A 19,449-nucleotide genomic window follows, 5' to 3' on the forward strand; every position below is an offset into this window, starting at 1 on the left:
TAACAAGATAATATTTGTTTTGTGTAATGAATATTACTGTTCACCAGATGAAAGTTAAATATAATTTCAGAATACTTGTTTGTGCTTCAGGTAGCTATGGTGGAAGTGCAGCTCAATGAACGATCTAAAGTACCTCAGGAAATGCTGATAGCATTTGCTATCTGCACTACGTTGCTAGTTGCAGTTCACATGTTGGCATTAATGATCAGCACATGCATCCTTCCCAACATTGATGCTGTTTGTAACCTACATTCCATCAGCTTGGTTCATGAATCACCACATGAACGTCTGCACTGGTATATAGAAACTGCATGGGCGTTTTCTACACTACTGGGACTTCTTTTGTTTCTGTGTGAAATAGCAATATTGTGCTGGGTAAAATTTTATGACTTTTCAAAACTTGCCGCATGGTCTGCTTGTATTGTTCTTATACCAGTTCTTGTTATTTTCTTAGCATTTGCTGTTCATTTCTATAGATCTCTTGTCACACACAAATATGAAGTTACAGTGTCTGGCATTAGAGAACTAGAACTTTTGAAGGAACAGATTGAACTAGGTGATACAGAGGGAAGAGTCAATGGCATTGGGTTGTTCAATAATGCACAGATTGTGTAATGCGTTATTGATTGTTAGTATGAGACCATAACCTTTCTACTGTTTGCATCATTTCCATTAAACTGGAAAATGTTACATGATGTGTGATCGAACTTATTGAGTATTTAAGAGCTGTGCTACTTATTTGTGTGCTGTATCTCGAATAGAATGCCAAGGTAAATATTATTTCTATGATACACTGAATCTGAAGTGTAGTCGCACATTCTTGTCTTCCTCATAGTTTATATTCTGCGTTGATTACTGTTAGTCGTGAAGTATTTACAATCATGACCATAAAAAGTGACACATCCTGTGTGTGTGTGTGTGTGTGTGTGTGTGTGTGTGTGTGTGTGTGAGAGAGAGAGAGAGAGAGAGAGAGAGAGAGAGAGAGAGAAGGCTTTAAAAGCTTTAATGAGATGAATTTCAAGAGAATTCTAATAGTTTTGAAATGTGTATTGTTTACTTTTCGTTTTGAGTGCATTGTGCTGAAATTGTTCAGAATTATTGCATTTGGGTGGAATGAGATTAGTTCATTTTGCCTGTTTCATATGTGGTTGTATTTTGAATTTATTCTTTCTCATATTACATGTGAGTTTAATATTATACACTATGTTTGCCATTCAGTTTTCAATTTTCTGTTACTGTCTAACTAAAAGAAGAGATATTATCTGTGCTCAAGTGCTGTATCTGAAAGTTCCATATACAGAAAGCAGAAAAGTGGCGATAAAGAATTAAAGCTAAAACTTTTTATTGGCACATGTGACTTCTGAAATTATGTCTAAAGTGTGGTAAAAAGGCAACAGTAGCATGTTTCAGTTAATAGGAAAGATTTTGAGTTGTAGATTATTGTACCAAAGAAAAGGAAGAAAGACAAAGTATGAAAAGTTTTGCAGAAGGCAATGAAATGTACATAATCCCATATATTACTATATATTTTTCCTCATTTTGAATGCATACTTTCTGCACCTCTTTGTGATTAATAACTTGTTCTTTCCAGTTTTCCACAGCTCTCTCTTTCTTCCTTTCCTCTATTCCAGAAGAAAGTGTTTATGAAAATGTCAGATTTATTGCCTTAGTTTCCATATATTACTGCCCATTAGATTTGTGACGAGTATTGAAATCTATAGTTTTTTTGAAAGCCAATGGTAGAAGACCTTGTTAAATCAGTAAAAATATCTGTTTTTCATGAAGACTTTGTAGAGACTTTTGTTGAACGAATGGTAAATTTGTGTTAGTGATATGTCAGGAAATGCTCATGCTGTGATTAAATTATAAAATAAGAAATGAAATCTGTTTTCAGCAATATAGTTTTGATGAAAGTGTATTTTGAGAAGGTATCTTCCACAATGCCATTAAATGCACTGACATTCCTGTTTTGACTTACAATTTGTGTGTACTTGTTGACATTTGTACATAAGGGAACAGCCGTGAAGAAAACCATTTTTAACCTATAACACAGTTTTCATGAAAGACTATTTTGGAATGTATATGTGTCTTCATGGCACACCTGAGTTCTGTCAGAAAATGTGAAAAATTGAAATTATTTGGTACTTTGTATGCTGTACATTTCTCATAGAATGGACAATTGTTGCATGATGAAAAATATCCTTTTTCAGTTACTCTAGAATATTACATAAAGAAATTTAATAATCTTTGAGTTTCTCTCTTTAAGTGTGAGGAGAACAGCAAACAATTCTACTCAAAAATAATTATGCAAATCTCCTAGGACACCAAAGTACCTGAAATCGTGGCATGCATCAAGAATTAGTTCTATACCTACCTTTTAATGTTTACAGTGTCCTTAAAATACAATAAAATAATAAAGTTAGCTTACCAGTCCTCATAACAAGGTTACTAAATTAATATTTTGTCATTCCAGTATTTTCTATGCAATCCTTTCACTGAATTGTTATCATTGTATGAGACAGCGACATCTGTGTCTTGATTGTAAACTGTGGAATCAGTTGTTGAGAGCTATACAGTACCTTAATGTTAATTATTTGTACTAAAGTCTCAAAATGTATTATGCTGTGCCACATGTTCTTTTTTATTGTGCGCAGTTTTATTTAACTGCGACTAAATACCAAATTTTAAAGATACTTGGATTTTTTTCCTGAAGTAGTTAAATTCCATTTATCTTCTATGTTTAAAGATTGCATTCAAATTATTCTGTAATACAAAAAATACTTCTAGTATTTTGTGTGTGAATGTACACAGTAAAACTGTCATTTTTTGCTAAATTATAATTATTTAAAAGTGATTTTGTGTCATTGCAGATGCAGTCTTTCAAATGTCATGACATATTTAAGTACAAATTTTGTGGTTTGTGGCATTTTGTGGTCAAGTGTACTGTATTTGTATATAAAATTTTGATGTCATGTATATAATTCCTGTAATTAATGTGCTGTATGTTTCTACTTGAAAAATGATAAGTTCCTTTTGTTATGATAATTGTGCACTGTACAGAAATTTTTGTCAAATTTTGGCATTCATAATTGTTTTGAAAAATAAATAAAATATTTGTATGTGTAATTCATTTTAAAAAAGTAAAAGGACCACAGTGACCTAAAGACAAGAAGTCACAATTTACTTCTAAGGAAATGCAACTTGACATGTAGAAATTGTACTTAGTTGTTGCAAACATAATCATATCTCTAATGTTTTATTCTGTTTCATTTTAAACATTATTCACATAAAGTGTGACAAATTATCCGGTTAGGGAGAAACAGTTTCCACACATCTTTTTACTGAAGTTAATTTTTTTGTGGGTTTCAAACACTTTCACTATAAAATGAAATTTTTTGTTGTATATCATGTCTTCCAGACTTTATGATTTACAGATGGACTGCTACTCATATATGTCTGAGTCATTTTATTCATTAAAAAAAATAAAATAAAATAAAAATATTCATTGCCGACCAACACTTTGTAATTAAAACTATTATCCTTCTGACTGCTTTTCTTTACAACAACTCTACCGTCTCAAAAGTTAGTTCTGTTTTTCCTTCCTCACCCATGGACAATCTTTGGGTACCCTATCAGAAGGAAACTTTGTTTCTAAAATGATTTGGGACTGATATTACAGTTAAATGAAGTGTAACTGCAATAAATCTTTCATGTATATTTTATAGGATTTATTTATTCTCACCAGCTTCTTGGCGTGATTTTATCTTGCATTTTGTATGTTGCAAGATTTACGCAAAGAGACGTTGTTCAATTAATACAAGTGGAATTTTGACATGCGGTGTAGTCTGTTGTGAACGAAATGGAAATATACTTACTCTGGGAAATTTAATTATATACTTGAAACCTGCCTCCATGTTTGTTTTTATGGCTAACACTTCTGTTGTATTCATTTAATTTTATTCTGGCCATGGAATATTAAGCAGACTGCTTAGATCCACTAAGATTTTGAATGGTGTACACAAAATGCAACTTAAACAATAGCTGCTTTTATGATATTTTCATAGAATATTCTTGATAAATAATAACATATGCAGGAGTTAATCAAGCATTCATAAATCTGTAGCAGGAGAGATAATTTTGAAATTTACGTTTTGAGTGATGAGACATACATGTTAGATTTGGAGAGTTTACGTAACCACTCTGTTGCATCCTCCCCATTTTCAGTTATCACTGCAGTGAAACCTTTGTCTACACAGATAATTATAGAACCGTTTGCCTCTAGATCATGGATGACCTGAATGTGTGCTGGAGTAAGGTGTAAGGTTTTGGAGACGTTTTCGGGAATGATTGGAAGGCAGTGCTGGGAATGGGAAATTTGTAGAATGCCTCTAGATGATGGTTTTTGGGATAGGAGGAGGATCCTTCTGGAACTGTGAAGGAAATGAAGAATTTAATGCTTGTTCTATTTGTGGACTGGTACTGGATGGTGAAGCGGTGTTTCAAGTTGAGGCTGCAGGTGAACAAGAGAACTACTTATGAGTTGGAGAGATTGGTGTTGTGGATGGTGGTTAGAGGAGGTGTCACCACTTTTGAAGCATTTCACCAGTGTGGTTGATAGCTTCCTCATACACTGTGAGGCAATTTCTTTCCCAGATCTAAGGGTAGTTTCACTGAGAGTGATTCAAAGTGAGCTTACATACTGTGGGGCAGAGAGGTAGAGAATTGTAATTACTGACTGAAACTGTTGAAGGTAATGCTTGGTGGAGGCAATGTATAGCTGGAGGATAAGATTGGTAAGGGCTTTACTTTTTATATGATAGTTTTTAGTTATAATGAGGTAAGCACTGATAATTGATTAATAACTAAGAGCTGTCAAAAGTGTGCAGAAATTATTTTTAAGATGTTGTTTCTGTGGTTCGAGAGACTTCATTTATCACAGCCTCGGGCTTGCTGTTCGAATGAAATTTCACTTGTGATTAATGAGAAAAATTGTACATCAGGTAGAATTAATGACATAAAGCTAGAAAAATAGAAATATAAGGTTCAGTAACATATTACCTATATTCAACCATATGATTTTCATCTTCTGAATTGGTGAAAAAGTCCCACATTTGCACTTCCATATTGAAACTATTTTACATGTTTATTACATTACTACATGACTAATGGTGCATATTTCATCTAAGTTGCTGTGATGTGATGGAGCATGAGATTTGCTATTAGTCCCATTTATATAACTCGCAAAATAAAATAAGAAAATTGCGTACTTCCATCCATAATTACAGGAAATTTATGCAAGTTCGGACATGCAACTAACATAACAGGATATATGAGTTGTTTAAAGAAACATTAGACCACTGTAATAACGAAAACTAATAAGAATAACTTATCACATTCGTGAAACCCACACTAATCAGATGATGTTAGCATCTTCTGTTTTCTTCAACATATAATGTTGCTTTACTGGAGCAGGAATGAACGTTATGAAATAGTGAATTTCTAAAGCTCCAATCACTGTGGAACAGAACAGTTGTGAAAGTAGCTCCAATAGTGGAAGAGAAAATTCAGTGGGAAGAGATTGAAGTTAATAAGGGGTTACTGAAGTACAGGTAGGCAGGAGAGTGGGAGAGTAGTTCATGAATGGCAGTAGCAAAATAAAGACAAATTCGGGTAATAGTCACACTAATTAGAGTAATGATATGCATATGAACTAAGATACTCTGCCCCTTCTACTAGTTGTGCGTGTACTTCATTCACAAGTGGATGACTTGTGTGCTGACTTGTCCCATTGGGTACACTATAACATTGCACTTTCAATAGAGGGAAAGATGACTTGCATATAGACCACCACAAGAAGAGAAAAGACCCTGCTTCACTCACACAGTGCAGGCAATATATACTGTACCTGTATTGTATCCTTCTATGTAATCACCTTATGTATTTACTTCAATAATAATATTTCAGTAGTGGTACTTATTGCTACAAATTACATATCAGTGACATAAAATTGCAATTAACAAAAGCTACTGCAGACAGCTAAGATTGACAGTAACTGCAGACAAGTCAATACAGGACCAAAATTACCTCCTCCCGCTGTCCAGTGATAAGCACTTGGTACTCATGTGAACTCAGTCATGTCATATATGACAGTTTCCTATGTGGTTATGACAACAGATCAGCTGTCAACTTGCATGGGTGCCTACTATCATACTGTGCATAACTGCAAAATTGAGCACCCAGTTGACGTGTATGCTGCACTCCGCTATATCAATGTCTTCACCAGCTGTTTCAATACCCATGTTATTTGTATCCCCCAGAACTGCCTCTTCTACACAATATACTTTGTTACTGCATGCCCTCCTGGCAATAAATTCCACTAGTTTCCAACTTCAGCTGCCTACCCCCCCCCCCCCCCCTCGCCCCCCTTCTTTCCCTACTTTCAACCCTTATCTCAAGTGTCTTATTCTACTGTATTTATCTCCTGACTCAATACTGAACTACTCTTTTGCCCCAACATTGGTCTCCTTCCTTAACTTTTACTCTGTAAGCCATCTCAAAGGAAGTGCATTTGAGGCTCTTCCAAAAAGCTACATGTGCCCTCAGGGTTATTCGTAACCATGATCGCCTGAGGAAATTTTTTAGTTCTAGCTGAATACAGGTGATTCCTATGTAGAGGGCTGGTCAATTTTGCTAGCTCTCATATTAGAGCTTCAGTGTCCACCATTGAGCATTATGGTGAAACCCAGAAAAGGGTGTTAGAATGATATGCATTATCAGTAAGCAAACTTCATATAGGCTGCTATTGAGGCATCTCTAGTATACTTTCTCATGGGATTTATGTCAAATAACATGGACAAATTCAAAAGGAACTGCAGCATTTACTCAGTGAAAGGTAGACAGAAAAATTATTCGAACCTCTACGATATGTCCTTGTTTCAGCAGGTTTCTAGTCTAACTGAACAATGTGAGGATAAACCCTGTGTTTTAAAATCTGTGAATAAGTTGAAAGGCTTCCCTGTAGCATTTTTACTTTCTGCTGTACAGGTGTTCCATACAGCAGCTGTGGTACTTACATGTGCACATACAAATCTCTTGTTTGAAGTTTTTTTCCTCTGGTTTCTGTTATCAACGTGATAACCAGAACATTTTTTTCTCATCATTTGCTTATAAAGCTAATACACTAAATTGTACAAAGTCGTTGCTTAAAAGATTCCTAGATGTATATTTTTCACGTTATATATGTATATAACTGTGCATCACTGTCATTAATATCATGAAATTTTATGCATCTCATGTCTCTTAGCTACCTTATGTCTTTTAGCTTTATATGTAAATATTTACACCAATAACACATTTTAAAATGTTTGAAAGTGAATGAATTCTACTGTACTCTTAATATAAACTGTTCAACAGGGAGTCGTACCTGAATGCACTTTATCGCTCTCAAGGTGAGATTATACATAAAACATATATCGATACTTCAATAACATGGGATGACATTATACGATTAAAAATTATGTATCACAGCTTTGATTTCAGTAGTTGGCATCATTGGATCTAAGTACTGCTTCAGTTCTAGAGGTGGATTTTCAAAAAGCTACAATACTCATTTCAGAACAATAATTTTTCTTCATGAAAGAAAGCAAATTTAATACACTGCTCTTGTCATTATTAATTGCAACACGTATTTTTGGCAACAATAATGTTGCCAGCAAAAATTTCATAACTGTATCATCTAGGTCTAACATTCATCTACTACTGACTGATATTGTATTCCAACTCAGCTGCCTGTGGGTACAAATCTGCTAATCCTTAAACAAACTTGTGGCACACTTTTTATACATTGAAACATTTTACAACATATATTTCCTGTCAGTTACAGGCACAATATGACCTTTGCAAGCTAACAAATGATTTTCTATTGGCATAGTGTTCAGTAATAAACTTTAAAACATACAAATTTACATTCAGCATAAAAGTTTTACAAATGTATTTTGATTAGATCTCTTGCTGTAAGACACCAACGTGTAGTACTAATTGTTTTTAATATTAATAAAGCATGAAAATTAATAATTTGATGTTGCAAATCAGCCGGCCAGTGTGGCCACGCGGTTAAAGGCGCTTCAGTCTGGAACCGCGCGACCGCTATGGTCGCAGGTTTGAATCCTGCCTCGGGCATGGATGTGTGTGATGTCCTTAGGTTAGTTAGGTTTAAGTAGTTCTAAGTTCTAGGGGACTGATGACCTCAGATGTTAAGTCCCATAGTGCTCAGAGCCATTTGAACCATTTTTGTTACAAATCATACCCAAACATCACAATTTGCTTCCAAATATGTATTTGAACAAAAGCTTTCAAGAAACTAGCCTTTTGTATAATCTAATAAAACACCATAACAAAGCCATCTGGTTCCCTAACAATGCCTAATTTGATAACCCAGATATTCCCCGACGTCAATTAGGCCATTACACAAATTTTTAAATTTACTTTGCCAATACACATTAACATGTCCAAATTGTGGTTACTGAATTATAAATGTTTTACTTCATTCAATAAATTTTGAACATGCAATATTTAGTCAGAATCACAGTGGCATAATTTGAACATTCAGCCACTGTCTTGAGAAGAGTGGTAGCTCATAATTAAAATTAGTGGAACACTGCTCCAAAAAAAATTTTAGCCTTTGTTTAAAACTGTGTAAAAGGAAACAATTTATTCATAAACTTGACAGAATCCTAAAAAAACGAAACACACTTTTTTTTACTTACTTTAACCTAAACTGTTAAATTCAAGCCTGATCTGTTCATCTAAAAATGAAATCCATTTTTCTTATTTTATTAACAATTTTCTTCTTGATCTCTGGATAACCACCAAGGAAATTTTTCTCCACTAAAAGCACTGTAAGTGCAGTTACTCTTTCTATATTTGTAGTGCTTCTCAAAAAAGTTTTCAGTGTTGAAAGCAGCATTTTTTCTTCTGATGTAGTCGGGCATACTGTCAAGAGAATTTTTTTCAGTTTTGTTATTTCACGAAGATCATCATCCAGATTATTTTCCAAGATAAATTCCAGCAGATCAATTAATTTGCAATATTTATGAATACCAGACCTGAAATAGAATACTATTAGTTCAGTTTCAAGCTTTTCTTTATCAGTCATGGGTTATGCTTCAGTGGTCAGAGACTGTAGTTGGTTATACTGTAAATTATTTCAACACAAGGCATAATCTGATAAAAAGGTCTAACCAAAACTTGAAAAGATGTCATTCAGGTATTTTCATATTCTTGTTGCTTCTGCAGTGATTTGATTTGCATTTGATGTTGACTTAATTTCAGTAAGGCAGTTTTTTAAAGGTAGAAAATTTTGATGATCCTGTTTATGGTTTATACATTGAAATTCCACCTTGTAGGGGTGGATGTGGGATGCTGACATTCATATGCCTCTTGAGAATGGACACACATTGTGATGATCTTGAGAAGAGTTGTGGAGATGCTTCGGGAACTCAAATGGGAGTCCCTGGAGGAAAAGCAATGGTCTTTTTGAGGGATACTATTGATAAAATTTAGAGAACCTACATTTTGAAGCTGACTGCAGAACGATCCTACTGTCACCAAATTCTTTTTGTGTGAAGACCATGAAGATAATATGTGAGAAATTAGGGCTCATATAGATGCATATAGACAGTCATTTCCCCCTCACTCTATGTGCAAGTGGAATAGGAAAGGAAATGCCTAATAGTGGTACAGCGTACCTATTAAATTAAGCTGATGTATTTCTCTCTTTTTGAAACAAGATACTTTTTTTTTTCTAAAAAAAAACTGAGAACCCCAGCCATGGTCTGTGTTCAACCAAAAAGGCTGAATTAGTATGTAAGTGAAACTGCAACAATCACAGGCTGAGTGAAAACATTCATATAGCTGATATAAATGACATGGACTTGTGTCAGTCAGTTGTTTCACATAAAGTAAAACAAAACAGGGAGACTGCATGAAAAACATGCATACAGCTGATGTGGCCACAGAGATTAGTTTCATTCAGTTATTTAACTCAAATGGGAAAAAAAAGAACTGAATGAACACACACACACACACAAAAACAGTAGCCTGGTCAGTCAGCTGTTAAAATCAATCATTTGCACCATTACTATCAGCACTCCATTTGCTTACCACCACCACATTGGAAAGGCTGTCATGAATTAGCATTTGCAACAAAACCATTTATTAATTCCTTGTAATGTCATTAATGATTGTGCAAAGCAAGATACTGTTCTCTGAGAGCAGAATAAATTACAGTTCTTAACCAAAGTGAGAGCCTTCTGCCATAGTGAATTTCCAAGACTGCTAGAGTTCTTTCCAATTTCCCAGAGTTCAAGGAGTTTATGCTAAACCACACTCAGTGATATACCAGCACTGTCCTAGAACTGGAACTGAATACCAATTTACACTTGTGTCGAAGCACGAGGGCAGCTTAGGCTGCTCTGTGGTTTGCCCCACGTCTCAACTCAGCATCGGATTACGATATTGGTTCACCATTTGTGAAAATGAACACAGAAATCAGGAGAGCACTGGAGTAGATGAGATGTATTTGAGCAATGAAATTCTTCATCTGCTACGGCACTTTCAGTGAACCTTGGACCATCCAGCAAAGAAACCAGTGCATCCATCCAGGGCACCCTTCTCTGCTTGCAACATTTATGGAAGGAAGTAACATTATACTGGTTACCATGGCAGGTGGAAATAGGGGAACAAGCTGATGGCTACAGCAGCCAAGGTGACCTGCAAAATTGCCACTTAAGTACAATATTGGCCCTCCCCATTCAGTGACCCAGCTGTTCAGGCACAAGGCTATGCTTTATTTGGAGGGGAAGAAGATGAAAGTGGGGGATGACAAGCTATTGTCAGTGAAATCAACTGCTTGATTGTGGCACAACTGCTTAAGGGAAGTCCTTTAAACCTTGGGATAGGACTTTGCTCTTTGATAGCTGGATTAATTCTCTGATATGAAGACCCAATAGTTTATGATGTTTGAGGCATAGCAACTTATGTGTACCATATGTGCAGCCCATGGATTGAATGAAGGTTTGTCCTAAATTTTGTTTGATGACAAAAAAAGGCAGCTATTGACTAAGGTGTTGCCTACGTTCCTATCTCATACCTACGGTGCTGGAAAGGAAGAATTAATACATCGATTAGAGTTTCATTAACTGCTAAATTTAAATATATTCAGTTTTGTAACTCAGTACATATTTGCAATAGAGTTTTATGTACCCAACTGGACACAGTTAGTTGCACATATACTTTAATCACGAAATGTCACACAATAACATGTCTCCACAGTATCCTGGCTCAGAACACACTTGAAGTCTTTGACTTAACCACAGCTGTTCCTCTCTACACTTGCCAGCAATGCCTGTAACAGTCAACGTCACCATAGAGAACCTCTATCCTGTAGTGCAGAATGCTCAAGGGAAAATGTGAACTGTGTCATCGTTTGGCTGGACTGGTGTGCACAGATTTCACCAGCTACCTTGGGTGGCTGAATTGCAGGTCACAGCCAGACTGTTTCACAAAGTTATGTCATGCGAGGTGCTGGTGCTGTATAGCTTGTAGGAGAGCAGTTGGTGTGAAAGGTGCTTGGCATACTAAAACCAGGTCTCTGGCAGAGCGGGGCATCTGGGGAATGGGGTGAGGGTGTAGGTGTCGATCATGGTGGGATCTCCAGACATGTAACAGTGAGGATGATATCTGTTGAAAGATGGGATGATATGGAGGCGTAGTTGATGTCACTGGGTACGATATATGTGTGGTTGAGATGTCAGATATATGCAACATTGGCTGTCACAGCATTTTTGATGTAGGCCGTGAGGCACAGATCATTCTCAACCAATCTGATGGTGGTGTCATCAGTGTTGAAATCGCTGAGATTGAGCCCAATGATAACAGGGTGGGCTGTGTCACGCTTGCCTGTCTGCATACTAGGTAATGGGTGGTCGTCATCAGCACTTCTAATAATTTCTGGGTGTGTGGCCGCATCCCATCAACATTCTGCCACGATATTTCACCTCAGGACATCTGGTCACCTTCAGGTGAGTAGATAACTACTCAAGAGCCCAGGTGCATTCACAGTATTTATGCTGAATCTCTCTGATGTGAAATTGGCTGGCATCTTTCAGTGCATGCATCAGGTGATGACATATGCAGGACAGCTGAGTTGTGTGTGGAGCCCTCAGTGAGGGAAGTGAGAGATGTTCGAATGAGTATTGAATGACCCCATCACTGCTGGCTGCTGTGACTGGATTCCAATTTTTATCCAGTTGAAAGCTGTTGTCATGATTTATAAGATTATTGATAGACGTATTTCCACTGATTATTTGATTACTGACTCCCAAAAACTGGAAATGGAGCTAAAATTTTTGTTGTGTTGTATTCCATTGCCACCCATCTCCCCTCCTCCCCCCCCCCCTGCCCCCATGAACCATGGACCTTGCCGTTGGTGGGGAGGCTTGCGTGCCTCAGCGATACAGATAGCCGTACCGTAAGTGCAACCAAAACGGAGGGGTATCTGTTGAGAGGCCAGACAAACGTGTGGTTCCTGAAGAGGGACAGCAGCCTTTTCAGTAGTTGCAGGGGCAACAGTCTGGATGATTGACTGATCTGGCCTTGTAACACTAACCAAAATGGCCTTGCTGTGCTGGTACTGCGAACAGCTGAAGGCAAGGGGAAACTACAGCTGTAATTTTTCCCTAGGGCATGCAGCTTTCCTATATGCTTAAATGATGATGGTGTCCTCTTGGGTAAAATATTCCAGAGGTAAAATAGTCCCCCATTCGGATCTCCAGGCGGGGACTACTCTGGAGGACATTGTTATCAGGAGAAAGAAAACTGGCGTTCTACAGATCGGAGTGTGGAATGTCAGATCCCTTAATCGGGCAGGTAGGTTAGAAAATTTAAAAAGGGAAATGGATAGGTTAAAGTTAGATATAGTGGGAATTGGTGAAGTTCGGTGGCAGGATGAACAAGACTTTTGGTCAGGTGAAGACAGGGTTATAAATACAAAATCAAACAGGGGTAATGCAGGAGTAGGTTTAATAATGAATAAAAAAGTAGGAGTGCAGGTAAGATACTACAAACAGCATAGTGAACGCATTATTGTGGCCAAGATAGATACGAAGCCCACACCTACTACAGTAGTACAAGTTTATATGCCAACTAGCTCTGCAGATGATGAAGAAATTGATGAAATGTATGATGAGATAAAAGGAATTATTCAGGTAGTGAAGGGAGATGAAAATTTAATAGTCATGGGTGACTGGAACTCGACAGTAGGAAAAGGAAGAGATGGAAACGTAGCAGGTGAATATCGATTGGGGCTAAGAAATGAAAGAGGAAGCCACCTGGTAGAATTTTGCACAGAGCATGACTTAATCATAGCTAACACTTGGTTCAAGAATCATAAAAGAAGGTTGTATACCTGGAAGAAGCCTGGAGATACTGGAGGGTCTCAGATAGATTATATAATGGTAAGACAGAGATTCAGGAACCAGGTTTTAAATTGTAAAACATTTCCAGGGGCAGATGTGAACTCTGATCACAATCTATTGGTTATGAGCTGTAGATTAAAACTGAAGAAACTGCAAAAAGTTGGGAATTTGAGGAGATGGGACTTGGATAAACTGACTAAACCAGAGATTGTAGAGAGCTTCAGGGAGAGCATTAGGGAACGATTGGCAAGAATGGGGGAAAGAAATACAGTAGAAGAAGAATGGGTAGCTTTGAGAGATGAAATAGTGACGGTAGCAGAGGATCAAGTAGGTAAAAAGACGAGGGCTAGTAGAAATCCTTGGGTAACAGAAGAGATATTGAATTTAGTTGACAAAAGGAGAAAATATAAAAATGCAGTAAATGAATCAGGCAAAAAGGAATACAAACGTCTCAAAAATGAGATCAACAGGAAGTGCAAAATGGCTAAGCAGGGATGGCTGGAGGACAAATGTAAGGATGTAGAGGTGCATATCACTAGGGGTAAGATAGATAATGCCTACAGGAAAATTAAAGAGACCTTTGGAGAAAAGAGAACAACTTGCATGAATATCAAGAGCTCAGATGGAAACCCAGTTCTCAGCAAAGAAGGGAAAGCAGAAAGGTTAAAGGAGAATATAGAGGGTCTATACAAGGGCGATGTTCTTGAGGACAATATTATAGAAATGTAAGAGAATGTAGATGAAGATAAAATAAGAGATATGGTACTGCGTGAAGACTTTGACAGACCACTGAAAGACCTAAGTCAAAACAAGGCCCTAGTAGTAGACAACATTCCATCAGAACTACTGACAGCCTTGGGAGAGCCAGGCCTAACAAAACTCTACCATCTAGTGAACAAGATGTATGAGACAGGCGAAATACCCTCAGACTTCAAGAAGAATATAATAATTCCAAACCCAAAGAAAGTAGGTGTTGACAGATGTGAAAATTACTGAACTATCAGTTTAATAAGCCACGGCTGCAAAATACTAACACGAATTCTTTACAGACAAATGGAAAAACTGGTAGAAGCCAACAACAGGGAAGATCAGTTTGGATTCTGTAGACATGTTGGAACACGTGAGGCAATACTGACCCTAAGACTTATCTTAGAAAATAGATTAAGGAAAGGCAAACCTACGTTTCTAGCATTTGTAGACCTAGAGAAAGCTTTTGACAATGTTGAGTGGAATACTCTCTTTCAAATTCTGAAGGTGGCAGGGGTAAAATACAGGGAGCAAAAGGCTATTTACAATTTGTACAGAAACCAGATGGTAGTTATGAGTCGAGGGACATGAAATGGAAGCAGTGGTTGGGAAGGGAGTGAGACATGGTTGTAGCCTCTTCCCGATGTTATTCAATCTGTATATTGTGCAAGCAGTAAAGGAAACAAAAGAAAAATTCGGAGTAGGAATTAAAATTCACAGAGAAGAAATAAAAACTTTGAGGTTCGCCGGTGACATTGTAATTCTCTCAGAGAGAGCAAAGGACCTGGAAGGGCAGTTGAACGGAATGGACAGTGTCTTGAAACGAGGATATAAGATGAAAATCAACAGAAGCAAAACAAGGATAATGGAATGTAGTCGATTTAATTTGGGTGATGCTGTGGGAATTAGATTACGAAATGAGATGCTTAAAGTAGTAAATGAGTTTTGCTATTTGGGGAGCAAAATAACTGATGATGGTCGAAGTAGAGAGGATATAAAATGTAGACTGGCAATGGCAAGGAAAGCGTTTCTGAAGAAGAGAAATTTGTTAACATTGAGTATAGATTTAAGTATCAGGAAGTCATTTCTGAAAGTGTTTGTATGGAGTGTAGCCATATATGGAAGTGAAACATGGACGATAAATAGTTTGGACAAGAAGAGAATAGAAGCTTTCCAAATGTGGTGCTACAGAAGAATGCTGAAGATTAGATGGGTAGATCACATAACTAATGAGGAGGTATTGAAGAGAATTGGAGAGAAGAGAAATTTGTGGCATAACTTGAGTAGGAGAAGGGATCGGTTGGTGGGGCATATTCTGAGGCATCAAGGGATCACCAATTTAGTGTTGGAGGGCAGCGTGGAGGGTAAAAATCATAGAGAGAGACCAAGAAATGAATACACTAAACAGGTTCAGAAGGATGTAGGTTGCAATACTTACTGGGAGATGAAAAAGCTTGCACAGGATAGAGTAGCATGGAGAGCTGCATCAAACAGGTCTCGGGACTGAAGACCACAACAACAACGTATTCCATTGAGTTTACCATGGAAATACAGTGTTCTTCTACTCTTGATTTTAACATTTGCTACAGACAGGTGTATATTTCATGTTCTATACAATGCTCCTGAACAGTTCATGTTATCTGGCCAATATATGCAACACCACACTCACTGGGAATTTTGTAAATACCAGCTGCAGTGCCAATCAAACCATGTTGTCCCATAGCATGACATGTTCACAATGGAAGAGCAGTTTATGTATGAAGACCATGGGCAACCAGTACTTTGTGGGAGGGGGCATGTGGATAAGACCGATTTGGTCCGTCACTCAATGAACTAGTACCGGTAGATCCATACAAACAGGTTCTTGCATGGCTAAAACAAAGTTGGCAGGAAGCACCAGTTTTCATGTGTAGTATTTCAGTGAGGGACACTTGTTGGTCCTCCTTGAAGATGGTTTGGACACCGCGTAGTACCCATTGCAAAGCTTCAGTGTAGTATTTCAGTGAGGGACACTTGTTGGTCCTCCTTGAAGATGGTTTGGACACCGCGTAGTACCCATTGCAAAGCTTCAGTCCACAGCTACTGTGGTACGTAATTGTGGCTTTGAGAGTCCTGTGCCACTGCTTGACTAAAACGTAACTCTGGGAGTAATAGGCTATAGTGCAGTTATGTTTTGTTTGAAAGAAATTACACAGGGTGCCGAAGAGTGCTGACTCGAACTGGTGGCTTTGATCAGTAGTTATCATGTTTGGCATGTTCTGCGATGTCCTTGAGAGGGGCAGGGGGGGGGGGGCAGCTGCTTCCACCTATTGGAATGCTCTGTCTATCATTAGCAGTAAGTACTTGAAGGCCTCTGGTAGATGGCCAACAAAATAGATGTGCACATGGCAGAAGTGGGTTTTTGGAATTTGAAACTTACCTAATTGTGGTTGTGCATGGCTTCCGACTTTACTGCATTGGCATAGTATACAGTCTTGTTTTTTGATGTTGGGCCACACAAAATGTTCCTTGAGGAGTTGGAGACAGTGGTTCTGACACCTGGATCAGATAGGGTGTGGAGTTGATGGAAAACTGCATGGTGCATTTTTTGTGGCATTGACAGCCAAATCCTAGTAAGGGACACTTCACAGAGAATCGGCATTTCAGCCCATGGGACAGTGGGTCATTTGATTTGTAGGCCGGTGTTGTGGTTGCACAATTCCTTGATGCTAGTGTCTTTACATTAGTTGGTGGCTAGCTTCTGATAATCAGATTGGAGGGAGATGACATTGACTCATGGAGATGACATTGACTCATGATAAGTAGTCATTAGTGAGGGTGTCACTTCTGTGCAGGTGTCATACATCTGTAGTGTACTGAGCAATAATGTCCAGGTGTCAGAAGCATCAAGGTTGACATCTTTCAGTGGGTGCAATATCGCATTGATTAGTGGTGTGTGGTCTGTAAACACTATCGCATGATGGCAGTCAGTATCTTCATGGAAGTATCTCACCGCCTAATAAACAGCAAGGAGTTCTCAGTCAAAGGCTGACCATTTGCCTTGAGAGTATGTAAGTTTCCACAAGAAGAATCAGAGGGGCTGTATCTCCCTGGCCACTAGTTGTGCAGAACAGTGCGTGTTGCAGTGTCGTTCACATTTGTGGTAACTGTGAAATATGCACCCGGAATGGGATTGGCCCACATGATTGTGTGTGTATGGCTCTTAAAACAGTGGCTATGCATTCATAGATTACTGTCTTGGTTGACTTCTTATTTCTGAAACCATGTTGAGGACTGGCTAATATTCCATTTTTGTTCATAACCTTTGTTAACTTATTGTGCATTAGTTTTCCAGTACTTTTGAAAATACAGGATATCTTATCTTTGACATCAGCTTTGATTACTGGAATAACTTCGGATCTTTTTGGCTGATTAGAAAATACAGCCATTCCTAATGAGCAGTTACATATATGAGTGAGCGGATCGATAATATTTTTGAGAGAGAGTTTTAAGATTCTGCTTGGTATGCCATCAGCTCCTGCTCGGTATGTTGTTTTTAGTTTAGTAACAGCCTTTATTGTTTCCACCTTGATTCCATGATCCACAAACATAGATAATTTACAGCTGTTGATCTCGTTTTCTGCTGGTTGCTGATTTCCAACAAAATTGGTTTTTATTAACAATGTAGGAAAAGATAGATTAGTGCACACACACACACACACACACACACACACACACACACACACACACACACACACAAAAAGCAAGCATACATCTGTGTGTGCATGAGGTGTGCTTGATTTGTGTGTGTGTGTCTTTACTGACGAAAGTTGTGGCTGAAAGCTACATGTGAGTGTCTTTTAATGTGCCTGTCTGCAACTTGATGTGTCTTCTTTACGGTAAGTAGCAGTCTATCTTTTCCTAGATTGTTGATATTCCTACCCGGAGTTCCATTGTTTCATTTTTATTAAATTTTCTACCATTCCGGTGAAGTAGCTGTTGAGTAATACTGCATTTGGTGTTTCACTTGGTTCTGTCATCTTTTTACTATCATGTAATAAGACAATATTCTCACTGGTTTTCATATTCTTGCTCATTTCCTTTTTCATGATATCCCACATAGCTTTTACTTTGTTTGTAGGCTTTTTATACACCTATCATTGCGTGCTCTTTTTGCCTATATTATGACCTTTTGTGAAATTTTTCTGTATGTTTTATAGTGATTGTGCATATCTACTGTGACATTATTTTCTTTGCAGATTTGATGAAGTTCTCTTTTTTTCTGGAAGGAAGTTCTAATTCCTTTGGTAATCCAGCCATTGCCTCTTGCATTATTTCTGATATTTCTCATTCTTAGAGGGAAGGCAGTATCAAAATGCTTTTTTCTAGAAATATGTTGAATTTTGTATCCGAATTTTATGTTTTATAGATGGCAGGCCAATTTTCACTGTGGCAGTGAATTAAAGATGTTTATGCTTTCTTGATGGAAGATCATGTGTTTAATCTTAAGTAGGTTGTTTGTCTGTTCTCCTTCAGTGGTGAAGGTCATTATTAAATCTTTATGCTACTGAATCCTGTATTGAATACTTCTACAGACTGCTTAAATTTCTCTTTATCAGTCAGACTTTGATCCTAGGCTGCCTGACTGGTTGATGTTATTCTTGTTGTAAGGTGTGCTGTGACAGTAAGATTAAGTGATTAGCTGAGACTGACCAGAACAGCTCCCCATTAACAATTACTGATAAACTCTACATTAAAAGTCACCACAAACTATAACTTCACATCTTGCTGCATATACCATTCAATTTTTTCTAGATATACCTCAAAATTTTCTGACAGGGAATGGTACACTATGGCTATTATCAAATTTAATTTTGGAACTTTTGTTGCTACTATTTCAAAGTCTTTTTCACGATTCTGGCGAGTCATTTAAGCTACATTGATAACTTCTGTATCATGCTTGATGAACATGACTAATCCCCTATAATTATTACCCAGTCTACAATAGAAGTCAATCAGAGAGAAATTTTGTAGGGAGACAGATTTATTAAGGTCTCTTCAAGCCACTAGTCAGAAACACATATTACAGAACTATCTTTTAGTTCATGCATTATTAATGCATTTAAATTTTCAACTTTGTTGTATATGACTAACATTTTAGTGAAAGATCTTCATTCCTGAATTTGTGGGACTATCTACAGTATCCTTACCTTCAGTTTAGATGCTGGTTATTTATAACTGCTGTAGG

At 37.5% G+C, this 19,449-nt stretch overlaps 1 protein-coding gene across 6 annotated transcripts in view; it reads left to right on the top strand.

The window, feature by feature from the left end:
- LOC126090121 (calcium release-activated calcium channel protein 1-like) overlaps nucleotides 1-19,449 on the top strand; it is a 556,688-nt gene that overhangs the window by 442,603 nt on the left and 94,636 nt on the right. The window contains exon 4 of one of the 6 annotated variants that reach the window (XM_049906963.1): nucleotides 91-3,119. The exons of the other annotated variants lie outside the window; for them this stretch is intronic. Within the exon in view, the coding sequence (XP_049762920.1) occupies nucleotides 91-615 (525 nt within the window). The 3' untranslated portion in view covers nucleotides 616-3,119. Of the gene's footprint in view, nucleotides 1-90; nucleotides 3,120-19,449 lie in introns of those variants that run through there. 6 annotated transcript variants of the gene reach the window in all.

The sequence above is a fragment of the Schistocerca cancellata genome, chromosome 1, assembly GCF_023864275.1.
Source record: "Schistocerca cancellata isolate TAMUIC-IGC-003103 chromosome 1, iqSchCanc2.1, whole genome shotgun sequence".
Lineage (NCBI taxonomy): Eukaryota > Metazoa > Arthropoda > Insecta > Orthoptera > Acrididae > Schistocerca > Schistocerca cancellata.